The sequence below is a fragment of the Electrophorus electricus genome, chromosome 23, assembly GCF_041902795.1.
Source record: "Electrophorus electricus isolate QZ-2024a chromosome 23, ASM4190279v1, whole genome shotgun sequence".
NCBI classification, from domain to species: Eukaryota; Metazoa; Chordata; class Actinopteri; order Gymnotiformes; family Gymnotidae; genus Electrophorus; species Electrophorus electricus.
In genome coordinates, this window is record NC_137519.1 from 4,921,378 (window position 1) to 4,942,617 (window position 21,240).

The 21,240-nt window shown below is 43.6% G+C and overlaps 1 protein-coding gene across 1 annotated transcript; it reads right to left on the reverse strand.

Moving 5' to 3' along the window:
* Nucleotides 1-13,214: 13,214 nt before the first annotated feature.
* Nucleotides 13,215-21,176, reverse strand: cbx6a (chromobox homolog 6a). Its single transcript, XM_027023409.3, has 5 exons — nucleotides 20,983-21,176; nucleotides 20,293-20,336; nucleotides 19,649-19,714; nucleotides 18,358-18,424; nucleotides 13,215-17,913 (listed from the first exon to the last, which is right to left on the reverse strand). The coding sequence occupies exons 1-5, from the start codon at nucleotides 21,049-21,051 to the stop codon at nucleotides 16,639-16,641; spliced, it is 1,521 nt and encodes a 506-aa protein (XP_026879210.2). The 5' UTR covers nucleotides 21,052-21,176; the 3' UTR covers nucleotides 13,215-16,638.
* Nucleotides 21,177-21,240: the final 64 nt, after the last annotated feature.

Genomic DNA, 21,240 nt, shown 5'->3' on the forward strand with positions numbered 1-21,240 from the left:
TGTCAATCATGTTTTATGTCATTAAATGTTTTTACCACGTCAAGAAAGTCTGTACGTCTTATTCCGCTCCCTGTGGTACTCGGGCAGTTGTTACAATATCATTGGCTGGGACCTGCTTTTAGCACACACAGTACAATTCTCTTGTTGCAACTTGTTAGGTAGTCCGTAATGGCTAGCAAGGAAGAAACTGAATATTTCTTGGGAATTAACAAAATGTGATGTGATTTGGGGGCCCTTTACATCTGATGTATTTGCCCTAACAATATCTGTGGTGCAGACCTGTAGGGGGTTTGTGGCTGTAGTGATGTGTATGGTTTGTGCTTTTAGCTGCTGTCTTGTTTAGCTAATTTCTAGGATCAATAATGAGTTTCTATGGAGGTGTTTTTTTGGTTTTTTTTTAAAACATGCACTTTGAAAATGGAACAATGAACCCAAAATAGTCATAATCATCTTGCTGTGTGGTGTCTCTGCAGATCCGTTAAATCTCCCAGATGCAGAGCCTACCGGCAGAGTGCCTGCTGAGCGCAGGGACCCCGACTCCAACTGCCCCCTGTGGAGATTCAAGGTTCACCAGTCTTCAAATGCCAAATAACATGTGTTTGTTTCATAAGGGCTGTAACTTGATGTTGGCGCTGAATGTTTCGTTTCCTTTCCCAGACGCCTTCCAAGCATGAGGCAGAGCGTGGCATCAAGTCCGCAGAGACACAGAAGTACATTTCCACCTGCTTTGATGACATGATGCAGGTCATTTTGGCTTTTGTGCACATAACTGTGCGCATTGCTATACTGTTGCGTTGTGAATATGACGAACGTGAGAAACGGCTCCTGCAGCTCACGTTATAGAGCAGGTAGAGCAAGGTGCCGGCTCAAAGGTTGAGCGTTCGTGCCGTCATAAGGAGGAAAGCATGTCAGTCGTTCTGGAGAATGCCATGTGCTAAAGGCAGAGCAGTGCATAGTAATTTGCTGCAGAACTTGCTGCGTCTTGGGTGCATCAGCGCCTTCTGCTGTTGCAAAATATGACTCACCCGTGGGTCTCTCACGCAGGTCAGTAAGACGAGTCTGGAAGGCGCAGATGTCTCAGCGGAGAAGGCCAACCAGTGGGAGTTCATCGACCTGCTGAACAAGATGCTTACGCTGGACGCTGACAAACGGATCACACCGATGACGACCCCGAACCACCCGTTTGTCACTATGACCCACCAGTTCCAGGCCTTCCAATCTACATGTCAGAGTTTTTTACTTTTTTTTTTTAAGGGACATCATTTAGAAATCCAAATGGTAGTACTGTAACTTGCTCCCCGCCCATGTCTCTCTGCCTGTGTGTCTTTCTCTCTCTCGCTGCAGTGTGAAATCTTGCTTCCAGAAAATGGAGATCTGCAAGCGGCAGTGCACAGGCTTTGATGGCAGCAAGAGTCTGTTTGGCAGCGGGGGTGGGTCTGGGGGCGTGGCCAGCACAGCTGCCAACCTCACCTTCAGCAGCCGGCTCAGCCAGGTAGGACAACCGGCACAGCAGGGCAGGTTGAAGAGGTCAAAAGGTCGCCACGCAGAAAGCCGGGCTAGGTACTCCCTGCCTCTTACTGCACTTTTTATTTGTTAGCATTAAGCCTAAAACTCCACACTAATTCAATGCATGTGAACCCTACAACTGAACCTGAGACCTACTGGTCTAGTATGTGGTTCTGCATAGTGGGTACAACTGTCGTAACAAGTGCTGGATGGCTCTCTGCCATCGCAATTTGGCGTGTGTTCACTCGAGTGCGCAGTGCGTGTTGAGTGTTGACGTGCTCCTCTGACCCTGTCCCAGGCCTGTGTCCTCCGTCGGATGCCATCATCTCCGACACGCCCAACCCGACTATGAGCGTCATTATCTCCAGCGACTTGGAGGACGACGCCGAGGTCCCGCCCACCAGGTGCCCTTGCCGTGACATGTCGCACCCCTGCTGTTCCACCTGCTGCTCCACTGTGGCTCAGTCTTTTTAAAGCCATTATGAAACCCTTCCAAACAGTTTCCCTGCTGTTGCTCATCTTGTGGTTTAACACTTCCTTGGCCCCGCCTCCTAGCTGTGGTGTGATCCAGTGGGCAGACGTCATCACCTGCGTGACCGTGCAGGACTGACTCGTCCATGTGCAGCCTGCTCAGCCCCAAACATCTGCCCAACTTTGTGTAGAGCGCCGCCGACCTGCCCAAGTCACTGACCGTGTTGTGCCTTCACTGAAGGCCTTGCCCTGGGAGGCCACATTTTTATACTTTTTTAAAATGATATAAATATGTGTATTTTTACATTTATATATTTGTTTGGTTTTGGGTCTGCATGAAATTGAAACATTTTTTTTATGCTGCACTTGGCCTCAATTAATTTATTTTGTCAGCCTTTTTAAGAATAGAGCACACTGTAACATCTCAATTCTATTTTGCGTTGCAGTAAAGCAAAACATTAAAGGTTATTTGGTTTTATTGATCCTATAATCTGGCTATTAATAAATTATCAAGCACAGTTTTATTGGGTTTGTGTCTCTAAAAAGAACTACAGCTCTCAATGACATTTTTGGTTCAAGATTTAATCGTCATGCAAATGTTTGATTAACACTTTGTCTGTGTAATTCAACTATACTATAAACCTAATATTTTTTAATAGGACTGCCAACTTTCGATTACTACATGTGTATGAAGTACACGTGCTGTAGCTATACAAAATACAAATGTGCACAGAAGCCTAATTATAATATATACAACCAAAATGCATCTAAAATAAACACCAGAAACCTAGAATAATGGTGATGCACATAACTGCATTAAATCTAGGTAGGATAACAGAACACTTGTCCCGCCATATAAGCGAAATGAGAGCCTGCAAATGACTCCAAATTGCCACCAGAGGGCGCCCAAGACTGCTTAAATGTATTCGTCTTCTTTTTTTTTTACCTGTTATGTCAGGGGCGACCCAGATTTCTAGTTAGGGCTGCATACAAGCTTTGGCTAGTCATCACAGTGTCGTGCAATGGAAAACCGTCAAGCCTGTTAACTGTGCTACCAGGGTTTTTCATGTAACTTTACAAATAAATTGTAAATACAATTTTTTTTTAGAACTTTGATCCAGTTTCTTTTCACAGTTGTCAAAATGTAATGAATCACAGCAGTTAAAAAAAAAAACTGCCTTATTGATTGTGCCAGTGTTCTAAAACAAAGCTGGACTGTATTGCTGAGTGCAGTGCCGTGTTTCTGGTTATTTAAAATAAATAAATAGGTGGATGAGTTTTCAGTGAAAGTGTTGCACAGGCCTGTACCAAGTAGCCATTAATGATTCTTATATCCAGTATGAATCAACTGGGATTCATATCTTTGTATCTGGTGCAGCAGTTATGCGTAACAATTGTGAAGCAAAAAAGCAATAGCAAAATTTTCATATAACAATACAGGTATTATAGAACATGATCTGCATGCTTATTAATTAGGCTATGCAAATAACACTACTTCTGTAGTACATCGTTCATGCCTGTTGAATATGCAGTTTTCTGCTTTGCAGATACTTTTAAATCCTTCCCCAATTTCAGTAGGAGCTGCCTTTTACATTAACATGCCAGGATACACTCACTGGATGTTTAATCTTTCTAATTGTAAGCTATATTCTTATAGTCAGGAAAGATTATTTAAAATTATTAATCAGTTAAGGAATTCAAGCTGTTGCATTTTGCTGAGGTGACGGAATATTGCATAACCCTGTACTGGCCAAATAATTAGATTTGATGTGATATTTTGTGGATGAATACCATAACTAAATTATTCATATGGTTTTATAGCCACATGGTCAATACTTGCTGTCAAAATGCAGAGGTTCATAAGAACCTCTTTGAAACTGTGGCAGCATACTAGCTCTTACTAGCTGCTCGCTATTTATCACTTTTTTTTCCCTTGGAGTCAACTACATTTTACTTGAAAACCGGCAACTTTCATCAGACATCGAAAACTACTTTATCATCACAAATTACATCTACCACAGACGTTAAGTAACGTTAACATTGTTCCTTTACATCATGACCTCCGTTCTCCTTCAGTGCGCTGAATGCAACATGTTTATTCTTCGTCGTTAGGGAGTTTTATGTGAGACGTGTAGACGAACTGCTAGTCTGACGGAGAAGCGCTAAAAGTGCGCATCAAGACCTTAGAAAGTGTTCGAGCTATGGAGGAACTAGAAGGACAAGCGATGGATGTCTCAGGGGAAGTTAGCAAACCCTCAACTCCGGCACTACAGTCCTCGCAGCGGAGCGAATGGGCGACGTTACGGCCAAATAACCGAGCAGCGACCGGCTCACGGGTGCACTACACATCCCCACTCCGGGGGGCAGACGGGTTTGCCTCACTCGGCGAGGCACCCGGTAAGAAGCCGCTTGAAAGAGCTCTGGTTATAGGGGACTTTATTTTGCGTCAGGTGAAATTAGCCAGGCCTTTAGGGACATCAGCAGCAACATTTAGCTGTATAGCAGGTGCCAGGGCCCCGGATGTTGCAGGTAATGTTAAGATTTTAGGCAAGCAGAGGTTTTCTAAGATAGTTATTCACGTCTTCGTCAGAAAGAGATTACTAAAAATAATATTGAAGAGGTGTGTCAATTAGCGAAGGCGATGTCCGATGCTGTAGTATGCTCTTAATAACATAATTATTATTAAAGTAACTGATTCACAGAACACTGCCAACACCTTTTATCTAAAGCTAAATGTTAGATCCCTAACATCTAAAGTGCTCATGATAAATGAAATCCTAACAAATCATTGATGTAATGTACTTTTCCTAACAAACCTGGATCAAGCCAAATCAGTACATAGCTTTAAACGCAGCGTGTCCTTCCGGCTATAGCTATGTACACCGCCCTCGTCTAAATGGCCGTGGAGGCGACATTGCAGTTATTTCTATTGACACATTAGGCATAAACCTTTGAAATTATTTTTACTAGCATAAATCATGTAGCCAGCGATAAGAATCCCACCCAGCCTCTTGCAGTAATCGGCATCTACAGGCCCCCAGGACCCTACTCAGAATTTATTAAGGAATTTGCAGACTTCCTCTATAATCTAGTCACTCTAGTAGAAGGAGCCATTATTGTTGGTGATTTCAACAATATTCACTTTGATAGTGCCCAAGAACCTCTGAGATCAGGCTATAGTTCTATATTAGAATCAGTTGGGTTCACCCAATGTATAACAGAACTCACACACTCTGGTGGATATACGCTTGACTTAGTACTGACCTACGGTGTAGACATGGAGAACATAGTTATACTACCCCATCTCAGACCATTCCCTAATTTCATTTGAACTATATATGAGCCACAATATAGTAACCTCTCCTCGCTATCATACCAGACGCACGATCATGTCAGCCACTGCACCTACATTTATGGCGAGTCTCCCAGACTTATCATTTGCGACTAGGACACCCTCAAACCCCACAGAACTTGATCAAATGACTGAATGCTTAGAATCAGTATGCTGCTGCACACTCAATGATGTTGCTCCACTTAAGAATAAAAAAAGTAGAGACAAAAATTAGTACCTTGATGTAATAAACACATTCACAATTTAAAACAAAACACTCAAACAACAGAACGTAAATGGCACCACACTAAACTTGTAGTCTTCCAGCTTGCATGGAAGGAGAGCCTTCTCAAGTACAGAAAACACTTATTACTGCTGGAACAGCTTATCTCTCAAACCTAATAGAAAAAGAAAGAAATAATCCTAGATATCTTTTTAGTACAACTACACATCTAACCAGGAATAAGACTGACACCAATGCTACATCACCACCATAGTAGTAAGGAGTTCATATCTGAATCGGAATCAAATGCATCAAGAACGTCAGACAATGGGTGTTAAGAAACTTTCTCTCACTTAATCCTGACAAAACAAAGATGCTTCTATTACACCCAGAGACAGCTAGGTCCTCTAATTACTCAATGAACCTCAGTGGAATCACAGTCATATCTTCCTTAACAGTTAAAGATCTTAGAGTTATTATGGATCCCAGTCTCTTGTTCAAAGCTCACGTAAATAATATTTCTAGGACCGCCTTTCTCCACATGCTCTCCTCACATGATGTAGAAAAACTAGTCCATGCATTTATCACTTCAAGATTGGACTACTGTAATGCCTTACTATCAGGCTATACTACTAAGTGCCTAAACAAGCTCCAGCTAGTTCAAAATGCAGCAGCCAGAGTGATCACTAGAACTATAAAATTTGATCCCATTACTCCTATCTTAGCTACTTTACATTGGCTCCCAGTAAAATTTAATATTAATTATAAAATACTTCTAATTACCTACAAAGTACTGAATGGTCTTGCCCCACAGTTCCTTAGAGAACTCTTAGTTCATTACGACCCACCATGTCTGCTTAGATCAAAAGGTGCAGGTTCTTTACTAGTACAAAGACATGAATTGCTTATTTTTAAAACATTTTTTCTCTTCTAAATTGTTATTATTGTGGTGACCGTTGTCGGCCAGAGGAGGATGCCCCCCCCCCTCCCCCCACCTTGAGCCTCGGTTCTTCTGAATTCTGTTTGGTTCCCTCAAGTATTAAGAAGTAAGTGAAGTATTAAGAACAATGAGCTTCACATGCTTGGATTAATGATCTGTTTTTTCCTGCCTTTTCTGACTATAAAAGCCCCTCCCCAAACAAGTGAACAGCACTCATATATGGTCAATATGGGAAAGACTAAGGAGCATTCCAAGGCCATCAGAGACAAAACTGCGGAGGGTCACAAGGCTGGCAAGGGGTACAAAACTCTTTCCAAGAAGATGGGCCTACTTGTCTTCACAGTTGGGAGCATCATCTGGAAGTGGAAGGCTTATGGAACTACTGTTAACTTTCCATGGCCTGGACAGCCTTTCAAAGTTTCCTCCCGTGCTGAGGCCAGGCTTGTCCAAACGGTCAAGGCTGACCCAAAGACAACAAGGAGGGAGCTCCAGGAAGATCTCATGGCGGTGCAGACATTGGTTTCAATAAATACTATAAGTAACGTACTCCACTGCAATGGTCTCCGTTCCAGACGAGCCCGTAAGGTACCTTTACTTTCAAAGTGTCATGTCAAGTCCCATCTAAAGTTTGCTCATGATCACTTGGAGGACTCTGAGGCAGACTGGTTCAAGGTTCTCTGGTCTGATGAGGCCGAGATCGAGGTCTTTGGTGCCGACCACACCCGGGGCATTTGGCGAGAGAATGGCACTGCATACGACCCCAAGAATACCATCCCTACAGTCAAGCATGGTGGTGGCAACATCATGCTGTGGGGCTGCTTCTCAGCCAAGGGGCCCAGCCATCTGGTCCACATCCCCGGGAAGATGGATAGCACAGCCTACCTGGAGATTTTGGCCAAAAACTTCTGCTCCTCTATCAGATCTTTTTTCTATACAGTTCTGAGCCTGATGGAGAGGTCATATATCTTACCCTGAGGTCTAATGAAGACTACCCAGGTTCCTTTGCTGAAGTCTGCAAGTCTCCACCCTGTACATAAAATCATTTTGAAAGGATACAGAATCTCTATACTGTTTTATGTAATTATTATATCTAATTCCATATTTAAACCTCACAAAGGATCAATCATCCATTAAAGATGTCGTCATGAAGGGCAGGAAAAACAGAACAAGATCAGAGGCAACCAAGTTTATATGATGTTTTTTCATATATAGAAAATAATGGTACTAATTTGATTTTTATGTCTCTTCATTAATATACAGATTAAAATGTACAATCACGGGATGATTGCAGGAGAAAAGAAAGGCCTCTTCCAATCAGCTGTAAAACGAACAAAACTAACACATTGTGCTGGCCAATTGTACACAGCCACGGATTCAGGTATAAGATCAGCATTATACTTTACAGCAATAAGCCACTTCATAGATAATTAAAACAGATTTTTCCAATTGGTTGTTGCTCATTAACAGAAATCATCTTAAGATCTTATCTAGCGCTCTAGGTGATTCAGTGCAGATTTCAGCACTGTGGACAGTAATTCAGTACTGATTTCACTGTGCTCAAATTCACTTTACGTCCTTAAACTTGGTATCAGAGTAACATCACCATCTAGGAATAGATAAACTCATTTTAAACCTAGGTGCTTTTAGTCTATAGCCATACTGTCTGGACCTTTTCTACGGCTATGCTGGTGGGAACCATAGCTAAATATTGCACTTTGAGGGTCCAGTCTGCAATCAGAAGAAGCCACTTTATAAATCACCACAAAAATGGATCATCTTTATTTAATTTAATTTTATTATTATGTATTTATTTATATATATTTTTAAAGAGGCATGGGGTTATTCAAGTCATTCAGTGTTTTTTAAAATAAATCCCTAATTACTGACAAAATTGGGCCCCCATGCAGTGTAGTGGAAGCCGCAAGTTTTTTGGCTGAAGTTCTTATGGGAAAAGTGCCCAGATCACAGAGTGCACTGCATACTGTGGTCTGATGTGTTCCGTTCTCCAAAACACCTGATTGACGGTGGGCTTCTATCAGCCAGTGCATCAATCCATACACACCAGCTTCTCTTATCGGCAGGTCCCCTTTGAAGTGCTTTTGGCACAAATGCATGGATGACATTATGAAACCAAAGTCCAATAGATCGTGGCATTAGAGAGGATGTCATCAAGACTGAATTTTCTGGAATTGCACAGAACAGTATCATAAGTGTTATATGTGTTTTACCTTGAAAATATTACAATTTACAATAGTTTGTCACCACTTAAAAATAAATTAATAAAAATAAATGTTAATAAGTTGGTGAAAATGCCTCGTCAACAATGTCATGGATGTACACTCACTTTAACTAGACCTGTACACACTCAACACCTGCTTAAATAGGAATACATATTTATTGGAACACCTTGCAGGTGTACAAGTACAGTCTATCTGTTTGTTTCTGTCAGGCTTATCCCTTCTGGCCATCAGAGGGCCGCCTCACCGGAATACCAGTGTCATCACTATAGATAAATTGAACTCAACTGTTTTCCATTGTCTGCCATCAGTCTCCCTATTTAAACCACTAGTTACCAGAAACCTGTGTGAAGTTTTGTTAATGCTCTCAGCATCACCAAGCTGGTTCTTGTCTCTTTATTTGTATTGAACCTATCTTGCTTGGCCTGTTTGTACTGTTGCTGTTTTATCTGCCTTCTGTTATAATATTATTACCACATGTACACTGTGTGAAGAATGTTCAGTGCCCAAATAATATCTGCTGTGCACCTGGGCAGTGGATGACTAATAGGTTATGCATACAGTCCAGAGGTAAAATTGGAAGTCTGTTAAATTAACTATAAGGTAGGTATAGCTAATAAAGTGAGCGATGTGTGCAGGTGTAAGGTAGGTATAGGTAATGACTGTGTGTAGTGTGACGTTACAGTTTACCTCTCTGGTACTCGAGAAGATGGCCATGTTGAGAGTTGGTCCAGCTGGAAAACTGAATGTATAGAAACAAGCCAACAAGGGAGTTGTTCCAGCCACAGCCTGCAGGGGGAGACAGAGGACGGCGAGTCATTCGTCTCCACACAAAGAGCTTTACAGATAGTTCACTCAGTCAGACATGAAATGCATTTTTTGTACAATTAAATAACGGGTAGGCGGGTGTACATCGATATTCAACATATATGGGATTCGTACCTCCCACATTCTTACACCTCATTCTGCTCGAAAAAGATTCCCTCACCTTTAATAACATTCGTCCTTGTCCTGGCCACAAAGCCAGACATTGACATATGTGAATAGTTCCAGAGCCACCGTTGCTGGCATATCTTTGTAAACATATTTCCCATGTGCTGGAAATCTACTAGAGCTCGGGACCCTGAAATATGTGTTGTATTATTGATAGAATTATATGGTAATAAAAATGGAAAAGGTATTCAGATATAATACAAGTTATTTGACCGTCCGTAGACCGCAATATGAAACAAACGCAATTAAAAAAAATCAGTTCGTGTATATTTTCAACTCCACCCATAAAATGGTTTTATATTTTATTATATGACCTCACCATGAAATGTAACATTTTTAATTGAAGTAGCTTAGTGTGTTCTAAAACATACCTTAACTGAACATGTCAAGAAAAAACACTAATTAAAATGCATTCTCTATTTTCAGTTCTACAATCCATTTTTAATTGTATTAATCAGTTGATTGAGACCTTCAGTCATAAAAGGTTCACAACAAAAAATTAAGCGTAACCATCATGAATATTGCCAGTATATCTAACATTTCTCATAAGATTATAATAATTATGAGATTTTTCAGATGTTTTCTAGACACTTTTACCAATTTGATTTTTTTCTTGAAAGATGCACAGAAGTAAAATAATCTCAATTTATAAAATCATATAAATGTCTTGAAATAGCATGAATCATAATTTTTACAGGGAAAAAAATATACACAAACACTGACATTACATTACACTTATGTCATTATGTAAGACACTAAATTACTTGTAATTCTGCTTGTCATTATGTAATTTAGAGACAATGTCATGAAATGTGCTGACATTCACCTAAACATGCATAGAAATGCCCTAATCAGTACTGTTCACTGTAATCTAGATTATGGTAACATGCATAGAAATGACCAGTATGGTAGTACATGCCATAGTGTTTTAACAGCATTTTGTAAAAGTTAGCAGCCCTTATGTATTTCCCCAAAGAATTAACTCACGTTAGTTCAGAAAAGCCAAGAAGGATTGGATGAAAAGAAATGCATGTGACTGTATGGAAGTAAAAAGAAACTGGTGGAATATTTTTTAAATATTAAAAGCCCCTATTCCTCTCTGTATGATTTATAAATGACACAGGCCCTTAGAAGGTTAAAGATGCGTGACTCAGAGGCGGAGCTGTGACTGGTGTGGCCTGCGTGTGCAGGTAGCTGTTGTCCCTCACCACCGAGCAGATGTTCCTCTGGCCGACGTCCTCCTGGCTGAAACCTGCCAAAGCAGTCAAGCTCGACCCGCAGAGGGTAAAAAAAAAAAAAAAAAAGATTAAATGACAGCAGCTCTGAGCCATGTTTTTAGAAATATAATGGATAATGACGCTCCAGTCAACACCCAGCAGGTACAGCTCAGAATAGTCTGGCCAGTCCATCTCAGGCGGAGTTTGGGATAGCCTAGCTCCAGGAAGATTGAAACCTGACCCGGCGATAGACCCTTCCTTTGACTTTGGACGTCTTAAGATTATTATTGCTGTGCTGTGTTTCTTTACCGTCCAGACTGAGGGCATCTGAAAAGCCATAGCCAAGAACGGAGAGCACGTGACTTCAAAAGCCAGGGCGTCCTGAGTCCTCAGCAGGAGAGGCCGCATCCAAAAGAACTCATACAAAGATCCAGGCCAGCAGTAGCACTGGGGGTTTCCCAAGTAGGCCAGCAGGGGATGAAAGGATTTAAGGTATACAAAGAGTACATTCAAGTCTCAGGGTCACAGAGGCAAAACCCACACACATATTCACAAACCACACATACTTTTATTTGAACAATCTTACACCTAAAATTGTAGCATTATTTTGTCATTTCTCTAATTTGCTAGTTCCACCATTTTCAGCCAGATATTTAATACACTGCACAAAACCGCTTGCTCGCAGCATGTGTTCAGGGTCTCGTTCATCTTCCATTTCACTGCTGAAGTGCAGTTAGTAGTTCAGCACCTCTTCTCACTACCAGTCAACACGCTGCCTCCTGTAGGAGGTAAATGTCCTGGGGTAAAAGGAGCTGAAGCTGGGGTGAAAGCAGGAGTCATCCCAGGTTGCCATGGCATCCCATCCACTGGCTGCTATGGAAACCACCAAGAGCCTCTCCTTGGCCTTTCCTAGTAAAACAATTCTATATCTGTAAACTTGTGAATTAAACTGTAAATATGTTCACTTAGTCAGATATATACGTAATATATAATCGACGAGGAAGCATTTATATACTGTGCTTGCGTCCATCTGACTGACCGAGTAACATGACTAACATGACTGTTCTGTAGAGTGAATCCACAAATTTACGCCTGCCGTGTGTTCTTCCCCCATGCTAATATAATGGTTTGACATTTTTGTGCTTTGAAATTATCTTGTTAAAACAGCTTTCGATGTTGGGCATTTGACTAGTCGCTCCTCCACCTATAGAAGCACATCATAGAAAATCTGAGTTGCCAAATTTCAGATAGTTGCGTGGAAGACACCAGAGAATGCATTTGTACGATTTTTTGCACTCATCCATCCAAACACTGTCCGCAGTGCCTTGCAATGAACAACTGTGATTAATCCTCCCATCTGAAGCAAGGTGTACGTGGCTGCAATCAGGGCAGTGTGTGTTCGGGGTCAAAGGGTCGCTGCAGGATAACGTTCGGTGGTTTCTGCCGGTGGACATTAGGCACTGTGCCGCTAAGTGTTTTGCCTGGTGTAACAGCTCTGCTTCCTCTCACAAGGGGTCGGGACATCAGCCAATGACATGCACTGGACTAGGAGAGACACAGAGCTTTGTGTGGAACCCTAGCACAACTGAGGACCAAAGAGCAGTAATGTCTTGCACAAAAAAGCACAGTAATTTACTTTTATTTTCTGTGCTTTCCCACAGTTACCTTAAAACCTGTGAACTGGTAAACCAAGACAAGAGTATGCAGTTTACCTTACAGCTGCATCCCATGAACCATCCAGAGTTCTCCTGCCATGTCTGGGCCCAACATGACTCTGGGTAAAGGGCTTCTGCTGCAAGTGCATTATGGGTAGGCCAGGACCAAGCGCCTTCAAACCACTCCCACGAAAAGAGGGGCCACCTTCCAACTGAGCACAGGCACACGGCTGACACGGCTGTTACCAAGATCGTCCCTGTCACCGACTGCTGCTGAGCTCGGCCTCAGCCTGCTTTGGCCTTGCCTGCGAAACTCAAACTCTAGAGTTGTATTTTGGACCGAAAGTATCACAGATAGAGAGCAGGACTTCAGTCTTCAGTGCCTATGCTAACAGAGTTGCCTGGACTATGAAGATAACCAGAGGGAGCTCAGTATCTGAGCAGGTATTTAACCTGAGGTTTTTTTTCCTTCTACATTGTTTTAATTGTTTTTCGGTTCAATACATTTACCTGAATGATCATTTCATTGTATTATTAGTGCATTTAGGGGCTGGGCTACAGTTGGCCACTGACGTTTACTGTGAAGGAATTCATAGAAACAAAAACAAAACAAAAACAATAAGGAAAACACATTACTGATGACATGTTTGGGGTGGATTTTATTAAAAGCATCTTACAAGATGAACACACAAAGCAACACCAATAAATGACATTTGAATGACCTGTACAATCAGGTTTTGCAAAACATGCATCAGATACATCACAATATCATCATCATCATCATCATCATCTTCATTAATGGAATTTACCTTATACATAAAACCATAGACACATTTCATAATCACACATATTTGTTTTTGGGTTTTCCATTCTCTCAAACCCAAATTAAACTATTAAAATAGAACAACGCTGGCTACAAAAGAAAGGTGGCACTTGATAATCACTTCTACAGTACGGAAATTTAAAACATACACACAAAAAAAAACAACAAAACCAAAAATCCCTAACCAAGATGCTCCAGATAATCTTTAGTTATCTGAAGGTGTTCAATTTATGTCTAAATCGTTTTTTTTTCCTTTTATAAGAATAATTCTCTCTCCTCACAGGCACCACTACTGGTCCTGGTGGCTACAATCCAAACAGAAACTGGAGCCCTATTAAAACCAAAGTGCAGGCCACTGGATATCGTGGTGCTGTGCTACTGGTCAAGGACAAATCGGCATCACGGGCCGCTTCACGCCACAGTAGCTCCTAGTTAGTTCGCTAGCACAGTACAAACGGGTAAACGATAACATGGAACACTTCCTAAGGGAGGAGGGGTCCCCAAGTTGTGGGTGGCAGGGCCAAACCACAGGAGCAGAAGGCAACACATGCGTTATATACTGAATATAGTAAAGACCCACCACATGCGGATGCCCAACACCAGGGGGCAGCACCAGAGAAGGTAGTTGGGAGTACGATTCTCCCAGTCCTGGGATAAACTTCACATATGGTCCTAATATAATGGGGTAGGGGAACTTGTATAGGGAACAACTGAACAATATAGTCTAAAACCAGAAGAGCAGTGCTGTGGAAGGGTAGACTCGATCGTTGGCTAATTAATATCAGGAGTTTGTCAACACCTCAGGGCCAACCTGCCTTGAAGCAGACAGGTGACGTCAGAATATTACCCCTAAAACGAAATAAAGCGAAAATAAAACTGCCAACGTAGCGAGTTTAGAGTGCACGGGGGCATGCAGCCATGTCTATGCCACGCCCCCACCTTTACCACCCTGTGAAATGTTCCTTCACGCTATCCTCTGGCCAACATTCCCAAAGGCACAGTCATTAAGATTAGCAGGGGCCTATCGGAGCAGGTCTGGGGCCGCCTGCAGCTTCATTGAACGGGTTCTAGAGTGAAGCGGCGAGAGTGGTGCAGGTCCATCGGTAGCATCTGACCCAGCGCTCTCCTTCACCGCAGTCGAGCTAGCTGCCATATGAACTTCCAATGCTGAACTCCGGCAACCACCAGGAGTGTTACAGTCTCCCCCCCCGAGGTCTACAGGAGGATGACATCGGTGTCACTCATTAAATACACTAAACCTTCACCAACAACTTCTGTGTCGAGCAGCCATAAAAATAAAAATATAGTAGGAGTTCATGAGTTATGATGCGGCTCTCGTTTGGGCCAGGCTCAGAATGATCAAAGCAAGAGAGCATATACCAACCCCAAACTCTTAGAACAAGTAACATTCACATTAGCATTTCAGCTTTAAGCTCTGTGGGAAAAAAAAAAAAAGCTAAAACAACCTAACAAGCATTATTTTTACCCTGCTAGCTAGCAGAGATGAGCAGTAATTATGTATAGAAAACTAAATGGACCACTTTGATCCCAGATCTGATGATGTGACAGTGCTAGCACCTAGCTGGGCCAGAAGTGGTTTCACTGAACAATTGTAAGAAGCACCACCAGACGTCACTGTACGTGAAATGTTTACATGCCAGTCCAAAGAGCGCTGTAAGTGAAGAATGTTTTCATCCACCAGGGCAGTAGACACATCTGGTAGAACTTTGTTGAACGGAGGAGAAAAACCAAACAAACAAAAAATTGTTTCAAGCTTCTTAAACTAGCTTTGTGAAACAGCAATATTAAGTGAAACAAACAAACAAAAAACACTAAAAACAAACTAGTCTAGACGGAAAATGGTACCAGTGCTTTCTAGAAGGAGGAACGGTGTGTATGTGAAAGGGCAGGATAGTAGAGATCTTGAGATGCAGTCCTTGGCATGTTCACTAAATTGGCAGTTTAGAGTCTTGGTGGACGTATGTGTTAGTAAAACATGGGAAGAGGTGGAGCATGAGGTCCTTTCAGCCATCTCTGCAGCTTTTGATTTGTGCATGTGCGTATAAACACGCTTGAGTGTATGCGTGCGGAACAGTTAGAGAACTCCTCCGGGACTTCGGGCCCAGGAGGGTGGACCTGTGACCCTGCATTTCAGCCACTGCCAAAAGATCGACGGTCCTAACCGCGTCCTCGTATGCAAGGACGCCACGTACCTCAGGTGAAGCAGGACTTTCAGTCCGCATTCAAAAGATGACCCTGTGTTTCTTACTTGTCCACCCCAAGGCTGGGCACGAACAGTTACACATTCGTCGGAAAAAACGACGGCGTTTAAATCTCTCTAGCCCTAAAGGGGCAGCTTGGATATGGGACTTCTCACGTGTACAGTAATTTCCTGTACAGAATTACACATACAAAAACCGCAATTGCCTTCGGGATTAATACAGTGTTCTCTTAATCTATGAACGCAAATGGTGAGGTGAATGTAGAAATGTTAATAATTCAGTATACTACTTTTTAAAAACTCAATTGCTAAAAACACAGTGTAGCTTCTTAGCAGAGAAGTGTTAAGTTCAGTAAAGCACCTTAACAGTGAAGTGTTAAGAAGTACAATACAGATTCTTAACAGGAAAGCGTGTTAAAGACAGACAGGCGAAACATCAAAAAACTACTTACTGGTATTCCACCACTTATTCCAACTCTCGAACACCACAAGCAAGAAGACTTTTATCTTTAGTAATCACTTCCTGCCATCCTGGAAACGACCTCAGCTATCAGCCTAGGCGCCTTCTCATCTCGATTTCCATCTCATAAATATTCATAGTATTGCGCAGATGGATTTGTCATACTTTCAGGGCTTGGAGGTGAAAACAAAAGAGCGCCACACACTCACCCGCATGAGTGTGAGTGACCTCATGCTAAGGTTTTCACATAATCACATCAAGGCAGGCACGGTTTCTGCGGGACAACACCAAAGAGTCCAGAAACACAGGGTCACTGGAAAACCTCCCTAACAAAAACGGATAAAGTACTAGAATCTAGTACTAATGGGGGTCTGTGCAGTTGAAAAGAACACATCGGGGAGGTGTGTGCAACCCCTTACAGATTACTTCCATCGTTTAAAAATACGTTTCAGTTTCATCGATAGCGACTCTTTTTTGGGGACGGGGGGTTAACATCTCTATAGCAGGTTCTTACAGGGGTTACTGGGCAAAACAGGAACTGATAGTGGTGGATGAAGAGGATTAGGCAGAAGACGGGGTGAAGGATGTCAGGTTCTCCGAGTGGGAGGGAGAAGCGGGCGCAGAAGCCACGGAACCAGCCGAACCTGCTCCAGGCTGGCAGAACTCCTTAATGGTAACAGTGAGATGGTTGGTGGCTACGTCCGTGACAACCACGTTGGCACAGCTGGGTGCCCGTTCGGGGCGCCAGTCAGGGTCGCCGCGTTCCGGGGCACTCTTCTCGGCCAAAGGGCGGGAGCCGTCGCCCTGCCGGGCAGACTTGGAGACGGATGCCCGAGTCCGTCGCCGCGGTTTCCACTTCCCGTCCTTGGGCGCAGGGGGTACATTCCGAGCCCTCTCATCATCGTCCTCTGGTGACGACGATGAAGGAGAGGAAGAGGATAGGGATGGGGAGGAGGGGAGGAAAGGCACAGGGTCAGACACAGACCCAGGCTGGGCGCTACTGGGACAATTCTGAGGGTCATCAGTGGCTCGGGACGGGGTTTCTGGGCTCAGTACTGGAGGGGAGGATGGGGCAGAGTCTGGCGGGGCCTTCGGGGGAGTGGCCTGGATTTGGGGCAGAGATGGGGCGTCACTTTCAGACCCACTGGAGCTGGAGGGCGAAGGGGGCGACTGGAACTGCTCTGCTGAAGAATGGCCTGGGCCACAGTTTCTGCCCGCACCTTTGCTCCCAGTGGTGGGTCCTGCGCTTCTGCTAGTCTTGACTGAAACCATGGGGCAGGGCTGGAGCCCGAATGGCTGACCGTACATTGGGAAGCCGGGCATCTTCATGGGAGGCTGGAAAGGCCTGTAGGGCAGTTCGCCCTGCCTCTTTCCAATGATGCGGTTCCGGGACGGGATCTGCGCTCGCCCTTGGTGTGACTGTGCCGGCCTCCTGTGGGTTGCTCCGCCCCCTCCGCTGCCATATTTGTCGATTACCTTTAAGTTGAGGATGATGCGACCCCGCTTCACCTCTCGCGGCTTGACCCTGCGGTTCAGGATGCGCACAGTCTCAGAGAACGGCGAGATGGGGGGGCGGGAGGCAAAGGAGGAGCCGTCTGGGTTGGCCAAGAGGTCGGGTCGGGGCAAAGGTCGCCGGGACATGCGATGGCAGCGATGGATGTCTTTCTTCAGCTTATGGGAGGCAGCCAGGGAGTGCAACCTGGGCGTCGGTGCCAGGGAGGATGAAGACGAGGATGATGGAGGGTTGGCAGGGGCTATAGATGAGGAGGAAGAGCGAGGAGGGGCCTGACGAGTGGTGGACCCTCGTGATGACGGCTCACCTGCTTGAGCTCTTGCCTGGGGGAGGGGCAAATATTAAAACAAACATCAATCATGACGCAAAACGAATTATGGTGTATACAGTAACATCAAAAAGTGTACTGCATTTTATAATTTCTACACACACACACATCTGTAAACACACTTTAACTGTTAGAACTGGCTATAATGGCATTTCTTCCTTCATGAACTTGATAGCTGCAGAAATGCCTTACAGGGGCCTTCTGTGGTTCGTGTACACCGTGAGGTTACAGATGAGCAGATAAGCCTTGAATACAATGTCATGGAACACACGCTAGGAAACTCACAGTGATTCCCTGAAACTGTCTGTCTAGATATCAGCAGAGAGAGGGCAAGTAAACTAACACCAGCCCTGGCTGAGAAAGAGGAAAATGCGTGTAAAAGTAAACGTTCCCATTCAAGAAGAAAACCAGTGAAGGTGGGATGAAGAGAAACTCAAACCTTGAGGACAAAGGTTTTTGGTTTAGGTCCCCGCTTCTTTGGGCCATACAGCTCTTGCTCTCGCTCCCTGTGAGGATGGAAAAAAGCAGTGTGTCACCGTGGAGACATGCCCGTGTGAAAGACCTGACACTCAAAAGTGAACACCGCCGGGCTTGGAAAGAACAGCGGGCCGTCCAGGGGACCTTGTCATTGGTCCAGAAATGAGAGAGAAACCGACACAAGCCCAGTTCCCTGCCCTGCCTTTGAAGTGTGCACTACTTTGATGTGTGCACTACTGTCCTGTAAACAGGGCCATTTAGAGGCAGTGTGCTTTGAAGCGGCATATCCACAGGACATGTTAAAAGAACACTCCAAAGAGACATGCTAAGTTGGGGGTTTGTACTAAGGCAGGGTTCATCCTGTACTCTTTCACTGAATGGGTGAAAGACATAAGGTACAAACCCACTTATATATATATATATATATATATATATATATATATATATATATTAAAAAAACTAACTGTAATACAAGCCTTTTTAAAAAAACTATAATCCTTGCAAGATTTCACTTATTGCTCAGAAACGTGTCACACCTGCCTTTCCCAAGCATCAATGCCACTTAAAGCCACACAAGAAACCTATGCCCATATGAGGTTTTTGAATGTGCAAAACCACTGAATTTGAAGGTGATGGTTATAAGCATGCAATGATGGTTATAAGCATGCAAGGTATGTGATAGATTATCGTAAACTTTATTTTTAAAAGTGGCAGCTGCAGCACATGAGATGCCGGACTGGTGTTTAATCCTTTGGATAATGTCTGTAGGTCATAGTTAGATTATATTACTTGCTTGCTAATTATCTTAAATAGAGCTGATTGACAACAAAGAGCCGCGTATCCAGTCATCAAAAAACCCAGCATGAATCCACAGGGGAAAAAAGGTAGTGTGCTTTGCGTTTTACATCCCTTAAAAAAGTGTGGTATGAACCCCAAAACTGTTAGCAACGCAGGTGCACCAGAAGTGCCCAGCTGTTTCCAGCTAACTCCTCTAATGAAATTTGAAAAACTAAATCATCAAAAAAAAGGTAAAGCTACAACAAAGGAAATACACACTGAGTGCAACAGGGATGGAAGCCAGGGCTGCAGACTATAAGTTTTTAAACAAACAAACATCAAGAGAAGGACTGCTGCCTGGGATCAGTTTTCTTTCCTGTTCCACTGAGTGCAATTCTGTTCTACAGGGTAGGTGTTCCCACACAAGCTGTAGTATTTTTAAAACACTTAAAAGCACACTGCCAGTGAGAACCTACTTTCTTTCGAACGCCGTGATGAGCCGATCGTCCAGAATGTTCTCCTCTGGCTCCCACGTGCTGTGCCTGTGACACATTAAAGGCACTGTATTAAGGGACAATAGTGTCTATCCCAACCATACTCAAAAAAGGACAGGTTCTAAGTCCGCATTGTGGATTTTTGAGTATACTCAACTTTATTACATACTCAAAAACTAAATTACACTATATTACATACTCAAAAACTTGTTAGTATTAGTAATTAGTATACACCCATAGTCATTGCAATATAAATATAACCTCCTATAAATAAAGGCCTACTTGTACAAAGTTTTAACTTATTTTACTGAACACTGAGTATCTTGGCTCCTGTTCCAAGGCACTTATTTTTAATGGTGCAATTGCTCATTAAATAATATAATCACAAAAATGATACAGCATGACGTTTCCTTCCATACAGATGGTTTCTTTCCGTGCAATGGCAGGAAGGCCCAATAAGACAGTGGGTGTTTAGAAGAGTCCACGACCGTGATCTTTAAAACGTTCCATCATTTTTGAAGGGAAAAGGGCGGACTTTGAAAAGCTAAGTACAGACACTGTAACGAAAAGCACTGAAGCCCGTGTCAGCACCTTTTCCCCGAAGCGTTAATAGACCTCATACTTACTTCAGTGCCCATCCTTTCCATTTAACCAGATACTCAATACGACCCTAGAAAATAGAAAACAGCGAGTTAACGATAGTTGTGTAACAACTACTGAATAACTTTTTTTGTGCCGCTAGGATCGTTTTAATGGACAACGCAACTGTCCATAATAAATCATGTTAAAGCAGTGGGACTGTCTTACGGCGTTGTGACCTACTCATCAACATCTTATTCATATTTGTTGTCGTTTTTTTCCTTACACCACACACCACCATGTACTATTTCCCAGTAATCTACAGGACACAAATGCCCAAATATTACTAGATTATGGCTGGTGGGGGTACCACGCAAAGATCCGAGCTAGCCAACACACACTGATTTTGATATGGATGCACGCCAAACACTCTGTTCCTTTTAGCCCGTGTTTGCTTTAGTGCTGCAATAAATCATGTGCAAATCTAACCTAGGTCAGCTCGGCAACGAAGGACATCGACACCGACACCTTTTAAACGACTACGCGAGGCCTGCTCATATTCCCAGTTTACGACAGAAGTGTTTGCACTGGGCGGCTAAGAATCGCGGCGGGTACATATCTGCACGCAAGGCCTGGTCATCACGGGCTCCTCTCCGCCTCGGAACTCGCCACCGACGCTCGACCGAGGCGACCCTTACTCTAGCCGGGCAGTGCAGCGGCAAATTCTGGCTCCTCACTTTTCGGACGCGTCGCTTTAGGATGGCTTCCGCGGCGAAAACCCGGTCTCCTATCGCCGACAGCTCCATGATTTTCCTCGGCACTCGGCAGATAATTCTCCCCCGCGTCGCCCGCGTCGCAAATCTCTGACAGCAACAAACCCCGGCCTGGAGAACGTCCGTCACGTGGTTCGGGTCAACCCCTCGGTAGTCTTGGCAACGTCACGTCTTTCGGGTCAACTTCTCGGTTGTCTTAGCAACGTCACGTGTTTCGGGTCA